This window comes from Erithacus rubecula (genome assembly GCF_903797595.1).
Source record: "Erithacus rubecula genome assembly, chromosome: 2".
NCBI classification, from domain to species: Eukaryota; Metazoa; Chordata; class Aves; order Passeriformes; family Muscicapidae; genus Erithacus; species Erithacus rubecula.
The window spans coordinates 100,356,062-100,364,244 of record NC_136685.1 but is presented as its reverse complement, the minus strand read 5'-3'; the positions used below and the strand labels follow the sequence as shown (position 1 = coordinate 100,364,244).

Genomic DNA, 8,183 nt, shown 5'->3' with positions numbered 1-8,183 from the left:
GGCTCCCTCCGTCCCTGCCCCGGCCCTTCCCTTCCCGCCGCTCCCCGGCCCTGCGGCGGCGGCGGCAACTCCCGGGGGCGGCGACAAAGCCACGCCCCTCCACTGACAGCCCGCTCCGCGCACCGCGCCCATCCAGCGGCTTTAGGAAGCACTGCAGCCAATCGCCGGGTGTCTCCGCGCTGACGGACGGGCGCACTGACCTATCGAAGAGCCCCTCCTCACACAGAGCCCCGCCTCCTTGGGCTCGGTGACCAGTCAGAGCAGAGGTGGAGCTAGGGGGAAGATGAGAATCTGCGAACTCCTCTTCCCTCACCGCCTCCCTCCTCTGCTGCGCGAGATGATTGACAGCCGCATCATCCAATGGGCTGCTGAAGTCCCGCGGCGGGGCCAATGGCGCGGCGGGGGCGGGCCCCGGCGGGCGGCGGGGGCGGGGGAGCGGCGGGCCGGGGTGAGGCGCGGCGCAGCGCCGGCAGGAGGGCGATGGTGGCGGCTTGAGGCGCGCTGCGACCCGCGCTGTCTTCCCGGCCGGCGCGGAGAGCGGCGGGGGAGCTGTGCTCGCCATGAGGCTGCGGGAGCACGGGGACAGCCGCAGGGCGCTGCCGGCGGCGGGGCTGCCGCAGTAATGGGCAGCGGCAGCGCTGACTCTCGCCTGCCGTGTGGTGCCAGCGCGCCCGCCCGGCGGGACCGCCCGCGAGGAGCCGGCGGCAGGTGAGTGCCGCACGGGAGCCACCCGTCCCCTCCCGCCGCTCTCCTCCGTGCTCCTCGCCGGTGGCGTTTTAATTTTTAAACGGCTCCGGCTCCCGGCCAAGGGCGGGGGGCGCTGCCCGGCGGGCTGGGCGCGGAGGTGACACGGGCTGCTGAGGCGGAGCGAGGCGCTCCTCGCCCGGGGCTCCGTGGGGACCCCCTCTCCCGGGGGCCATTCTACTTCAGGTAGCCTCCTCTCCAGCTCTGATGCCATCGTTCCCTGACTTCTCGTCAGCTGCGGCCAGCTTGTGCTTCCCTGTATTCCTAACGAAGAAGCGGCTTTTTCCTCCGCACCAGCGCAGATGCTGCTTTCATTTCGAGGGAGGAGACCCACCTGGGTTTCTCCTCTCCCTTTTCACCTCCCTGATGATCGTTCCTCAGTGCTGGATGGAGAGGCATTTCCATTTCAATATGATGCAGCGAGGAAGATGGGGAATCCTGGGTAGCCAGGACTCGGGAAATGCCCCTTCCTCTCTTGTCCTCCTCCTCACCCTGGCACAGGCATTTGGGCGGCAACATTCCCTGTCTGTCTTCTTGGCTGATCCTTCTCTTTGAACAGAGAAATGGAAGCAGAGGTGTATTAGAGGAAACAACTGTTACACCTTTTGTCGTCAAGACAAAGAACTTCATCTCCCCGTGTCCCTCTGGGTGCATATTGGCAGCACCTCAGCCACTTTGCATTGCTTCCCGGAGATGCTTCACAAGGATTCGGTGTGGCCCTGAGCTGCCCTTTTTTGTTGTTGTTGTCAATTATGATGCTGCTGATAATAGGATATGTTGATATGTTTTCGAACAGTCTCGTGGTTTGAATTCCTGAAATTGCTGCAGTATTTTTATTTATTTATTTAACTGAGGTTGGGAGGAGGTGGTGTGTGGCTGTCAGCAGGAAGGGGCTATGTTCTTGTGGTTGATCATAGTTTTTTCAAAGGTATGAGATCACGTGCAATTGCAGCACTTAGTATGAAGTGTATTAACCAATGCTTTTTCTTCCTGTCTTGTTTGTTTTCCAGTCCTGCAGTCTTTCCTTCATCTACTGTGTGAAGAATGATGATCCCATGAGAGAACTTCCTTTCCATTATCTGTCTACTGCTACTGCATGCTGCTCCTGGCCAGTGATGAGCTATTCTGCTAGACTGGGATTTACCCTGAGGAGGGGAGAGGCAGAATATGAATTGTAGACATCCTGTCAACTTTCTCAAGCACTCTTTTTACTGTGTCTGTATATAAATCTGCTAGTATCAAGCACACACGCTCTTTGAAACCTACACTGCTGTCCACGCAGTTGCTGCTGAGTAAGAGGACTGGTATTTCTCACCATCATGGCTTCAGTTTGGAAAAGACTGCAGCGTGTTGGGAAACATGCATCCAAGTTCCAGTTTGTGGCCTCTTACCAGGAGTTGATGGTTGAGTGCACCAAAAAATGGTAAGAAAAAGCTCATGTTGCTGTAAAAAACGATGGAGTAAGTTGCTGGTGCTGAAATAGGAAGGATGTTGCTCACAGTGTATTGTGTGGTGGGTGCATTGCTCTTGCATCCCCTTACCTTCTCTTGCCAGCCCATTGCAGAAGCAGCTGCATGTGCTGCTTGTCTTTCTCAGTGAATGCTGGCTTTGCTTCATGGTTACCCTGGACCTGCTGGATTTGTTCTGTGCTATTGATTTTCTAGGCTGACATTGTTTTTACCTTGCAGAGAAGGGTACATTTGTTAGCTCCCATCTGTGGCTTGGTGTGTTTTTGCTTGATGGTTTTGGGTTTTTAAAAAAGGCTTTTTTGTTTGGTTTTTATTTTTTTTTTAAAATATTTCTCATGAGCTCTTTTCCAACTACCAATTCAACTTGGTGATGCTGAGGGTTATCTGCTGACACTTGTCTTGTTTGATGAGGCATTGGAGATCAGTCCTGGTCATGGGACATATGAATTGGATTCTTATTTTGATTTTGGCTTTCTTACCTGAGGAGGTCACGTTTCTCCTTCTTTTCCATTTTTTCTTTCCATGTTTTAACAGGAAGGGGCAAGAGGCAGGTCCTTGTGAATTGCCTTAAGGTGTTTGTTTAGTCAGACAGGAGTTTTGTGCAGTGGTGGTCCAGTTGGATGGCTTTGGAGCTGACTAGGCAGCAGTTAATGGTGTGGGTCTGGCACATCATCTTTCCTGTGCAAAATGAGCTTAAATAAATCTGCTAGACAGGACTAGAGGCAGCTTTTAAATAGTCAGGGGAAGATCTCCATTATATAAGTACTTAACTGCTGTTTTATATATTTGGAATATTGATATTACTGACATAATTCCTCACATTAGTGTGAGCATGTAGTGTCAGGGGATGAAGAAAATACTTTCTAGACCTTGTGGACTGAGATGTTAAAATTGCATTGTAATAAACTGCAGCCTCCTTTCTAATACTTGGCCTTTCTTCTTGTTGGCAAGTTTGGCACTTGCATTGGCTGCTTTCACTGGTTATGAGTAATTGCCTCTACAAATTTAAATTCTATCTCTTGGAGTAGGAAATCTCTGTCAAATGTGCTGGAAGGCTGCACACTGCTCTGTCTTAAAGGAGCACTGTCAGGTTAAAAGGTTTGGATGCTTTAGCAAGTTGTCTTCATGCCTAGAATGTTTAAGAAACAGAATTTTCCTGGAAGTTGAGCTTGCTTTCACATAGTAAATTACACATGGAAACATTGTAGAACTTGAAAGAGGCTGTCCTGATTATCTCATGGGATCAGCTGTCCGGAAGAAGCCAAGGAGTTTTCCACAGCAATTTTAGTTGATCAGGTTTATTTGAGCAGTTGGGTTTATTACTTTTTATGCTCTGTTTGCATTAACTAGGCTGTTTTAGGTTTTGTTTTCATTTTGATTCACTTGTTGCTGAGAATTTGCAGAATGCTTCAGCACTAAAGTATAAATCCTGCAGGGGAATGTTTGCATTGGAATTGCAGCTAACCTTTACTTGGTTTAAGAAAAAGTCATACACAAAAGTTCTCTTGTGTAAAGTATCTTATTATTTTAGAAACAGACAGCCTATGGGTTAGTCATAACTGAGAGTGCCCACCTAGCAAAATGTCTCTGTATGAAGTAGTGAGAGCCATTCAAAGCCCCAGACAGGCAACTAAATTTTTGCAAAAAGGCTGTCCTTCTGAACCTTCATTTTGCATTCTTGAGTTTAAATATACACAAGATCAGTGCTTGTGTTGGTTATTAGAGGAACAGTATAGTTGTGAAATGTGGATGAATTCTAGGAAAAATCACAATAGGGGAAAACATAACTCATAAAGTCCTTTGACTGTAAGCTTTTTTGATGCTGCTTCCTGTTATTTTGAGAATCTCAACAAAAATGTTCTTCAAGCATGCCACCTAAAATATTATATTTCTGCTGTAAATCAAACTTGCTAAGTCAAACTTCTATAGAAATGAAGGGTTAAATATTTATGTATTTTGAGAGCCTTTTACTAAGTGTTTCTGTAACTTTGGAGAAGATACAGTTTCCGTGCACGCTGACAGGATCACTGCTTCATCTGTTTCTAAGTCTTGCCTCTGAGTTTGGCCCTTGTGAGAACAAAACACAAGAAATTAACTCCATATGCTGTTCTTGCTGAAAGCACTCAATATATATTAAGTGTCATTGCTGTAGTCTGTAGTTTGTTTGATTGAAATGTAGTAAGCAGTAAGTTATTTTAATGTACTGGCATTTTAACAATGCAGTGTTTCTGGGGGAAAAGAATGCTCCATTCATATTTTAAAGTAAATGACAGCACAGTCATAAACACACTGGAACTAAGAAGTGTCTGTAAGCAAGGATTGTGCATGACCAAAACAGGCTGTGTGCCTCTTCATGAACTGCTATCTTCTGTTAGGTTTGCATTTTTCTGACTCTTCAGAAAATGACTAGTGTCTTAGAATATTTTTGTACTGATTGTGGATGGTTTGCAGGTTGGGTGAATTTCTAGGTGGCTTTAATACACTTTCTTTCCTCTGGACTTGTATTTATTGGAGGTTTTATTTTGTCTCGTTTTTTGTTTGTTTGTTTGTTTTTAAACTTAGGGGGTTTTTTGTTTTGTTTTAAACTTAGAGCACAGATCCTGCTCTTTTTTTTTTTTTTTTTTCTCCTGGCACTGTGAAAAGTTGCCACTGCTGTGGTGTTGCTGCTTCAGTTTTTTACAGGATTATCTCTAGGTGCAGCAGCATTTGGCCAGATTGCTCTGAAACCTTTTCTTGCTTTTTCTCCTGTCTATAATTTCTGATTCTTGTCACTACTAATGGTTACAGACAGCCACTCTCAAATGTTTGCTTTTCATTGGTGGTGTGTTTGGGGGAGATAGGTCGTGATGGAGTGTCCAGTGTTGTCACTGTTCCTTATTTTTCAGATAATTAACAGGACTGAGTCACTTCTGTGGCATTTTGGCAGCTCCCACTGACCCAGACCTAATTATTGTGGCTGCTCAGTACCTTTGAAAAATTGAACAGTCGGTTTATTTAGAACCTTTCATTAAAAATAAATAAATAAACAGATGTAGTCTTGGTCTTTAATATGGATTAGTGACTCCTGCTACTGCAAAACCATAGTACTTTGCATTAATCATATAAGCAGTTGATTTTTTTGGAAGGTACTTGCTTGGAAGTGCTGGAGTGTGTCATCCTCTGTTTACCCTTGGACTAAGCTGGGGCAGCTCAGGATTTTCCACACAGCCTCCCCAGTGAACTGCAGCCCTGGCCTGAAAGGACCACGTGTGATACGAGGGAGTTAATTCAGTGCTTATCCTCAGTGCAGCATCACTGAATAAAACCAGAAATCAGTCTCATTCATTTTGTTTAGGCTTCTACAGAAAGAGCTGTGTTTCCTGCTCTGTGCTGTCAGGGCAGAGGGCTGCTGTGTGCTGGAGTGTGCTGGGCATCCCTGGCAGGTGGAATGCTGTGACTTGTGCAGGGGACCCAGTCTCCAGTTGCCTGAACACTGGTGTCAGGCCCTGTTTGGGATGCCTTTGGGTTTACTGCCGGTTTCAAGAAGCCCAGGGTTCCTGTTGATCCTGGTTCAAGCTGCCAGCCTGGCATGAATCTCTTGTGTACCCTGGGGCTGCCCAGCAGCTGGAGGCCTCTGTTCAGGCAGCTGAGTCGAGGCTTGTCTGAGATCCAGGCTCAGCAGAGGAGGAAACTTCTCCTTTGGCCCAGAGATCAGTTCCAGTACTTGGATCTGAAGCTCTGATAACAGTTTTATAGAGCTGCTGAACATCTACTGCTGAATACATGAGCTCTTTAGCGTGGCTTTTGTGTTTCCTTATTGCTGTGACATATCTCACAAGTCAGTGACTCAATAGAGGCTTCAGATGCAATATTGACTAGTTTCCACAGAGAATGGCTGAACTTAAAGAGTTGAGGTTGTCAAGTTCCTAACTTGTCATTGGATGCTTTTATGAGCAAGAAAGCTGCTCACCTGACCATAGGTGCTAACTGCTTACAAAGGCTGGAAAAGAGTAAACAGAGGCTTTTATACAGGATTTGTGTTCAGGAGTTGCTTTAGAGATAAAGAAACGTGTAACTTTTGTACAATGTTTGTAATGTCTGTCATCTCTTACATGTACTACTCTGCTTTTAAATCTGCTTACAAATACAGTGAGCCATGATATTTAAAAGGGTTAAACTTTTCACATGCTAAGAAGTTTTAACTGAAGACAGGCTTCATGTCAATGAGGCAAGTTGCCTATTTTTGTATTGATTAGGTGTGGTTTTTCAAATACACATATTTCTCTTTTGGAAATGAAGTAAGGCTTAATCTTTTTTTTTTTTTTTTTTTTTTCTTCCCCGAAAGGCTTTAGCCATCTGTTTTCCTCTTCTATTGTAGTTTAATAACTGGATGCTGCAGGAGTCTTAAGATTTGGCATGCATTGTGCATGGGAGAGAAATGAGCTTTTTGAGATTCCACGGTTCACACTGATCTGCTTTCCTTCTGCTTGCTGCTTTCCAGCAAACCCATCAGTGCCGAAGGCCACCAGAAAAACTGGGCTTAACTGGTTGCTGTAGAATCCTTGTTTGCCTGCATGGGGTCAGGCTGTCACATTGCTCAATTAATTTTCTTGCTTTGCATGGTTGTTACAGGGGATTTCATGAGTACCTAAGAGCATTTGATGATAAAGGATGATCATATTGAACCTCTTTGAATTAGTTTTGCTGTGCACTGTGCTGTTGTGTCATGGGTTTGCTCTGCAGAGTTTTTGATCAGATTGGGGTGTTTCTGATACAGGTGTACTGTAGCATGTATAACTTGTGCAAGGAAAGCACCATGCAGTTTCTTCTGTTCTTCTCAATGAAATTGTACTCTGTCCTTAAACTTTTTATTGAGTTCTGATTCCACACTAAATAACCTCCATTTACAAATACACTTCAGCATTTTCTTTGCCATTCATTTCTGGTTTTGACTGAGGATTTTTTGAGGGCTTAAATTGTGTGTCAAACATATTCTTTCCAAATAATCACCACCAGCTGCCTTACAGCTGTCTTCCCCCTTTCTTTCTGCAGTCAATTAAAACACATTTACTGTCCACACACAAAAACAACTTTCCTCTGTCACTTTGTGTCTCTCTTCTTTGTATCAAAAAGAAAACCCTTCATTGCAGAAACCTAAATTTGCTTCTGTGGACTCTGCCTGATTGCTGTCTGGAGGTTGTCTACCAATCCCTGCTCCTTAATGCCAGTTGCTTTCCTTCCCTACATTGCCAAGATCCCCTCCTGACCTTTTTTACAGCCTCGGGTCTGTTCCATGGACCACAAATTAGGAATTTCTCATCAAAGTTGTCTGCAAAAAAGGTTGGCAGCAAAAAAGTTTCAGTAGGAAAGGTACAAGTGTTTGTGAAGTCTTTCTTGCTGATGACTTTTTAGGTTGTCAGTGCAGCACATTTATACCCATTTGCTATTTACAACATTTTCTGAGTGCTTGTAGCTACAAGCACTGTGTCCAGTTTCTAAAAGAATGCATTGATAGATGCAGGCACAAAGTTTAGTATCTGTAGGGTAGTTCTGAATTCTGTTTGTCTCTGAAAGACACATTTCTTTTCAGCAATTCCTTGCTTCCTGTCCTAGCAGGAACGAAAAGAATTAGCAAAAGCAGAAAATGTTCAGTTATATCCAGGTGTAGACAAATTTCATTTTAATGGTCAGTTAGAGTGGTGAAGATGTCTCCTTGAATGAACAGTTCTAACTGTTCTTATGTTCTAACATAGCTTTATTTTTTGAGAGAGAAATTGTGCATGCATAACTTCCTCACAGAGTTTTGGAACAATTGCAACCTTGCTCTGTACCTGCAGGCACTGTGGTGCACATTCAGTAAAGAAAGAGTGCTGTTCATTTGAACCCAGTGGACTTGAACTGCAATAAAGATTAAATTTTTTTTTCTAGGGTTGGATCCTTGTGAATATTCTTTTCAGCTCTTTGTGCTATAAGGTGAAATAAAATAAAATG

At 44.8% G+C, this 8,183-nt stretch overlaps 1 protein-coding gene across 12 annotated transcripts in view; it reads left to right on the top strand.

Moving 5' to 3' along the window:
• Positions 1–421: 421 nt before the first annotated feature.
• The window catches only part of EHBP1 (EH domain binding protein 1), a 205,229-nt gene continuing 197,467 nt past the window's right edge, over positions 422–8,183 (top strand). For 11 of the 12 annotated variants that reach the window (XM_079324068.1, XM_079324067.1, XM_079324077.1 and 8 more), the window contains exons 1-2: positions 422–708; positions 1,755–2,167. In XM_079324068.1, coding sequence (XP_079180194.1) covers positions 2,064–2,167 — 104 coding nt within the window. In that variant the 5' untranslated portion in view covers positions 422–708; positions 1,755–2,063. Of the gene's footprint in view, positions 709–1,271; positions 1,393–1,754; positions 2,168–8,183 lie in introns of those variants that run through there. The other variant, XM_079324070.1, reaches the window with a different exon arrangement.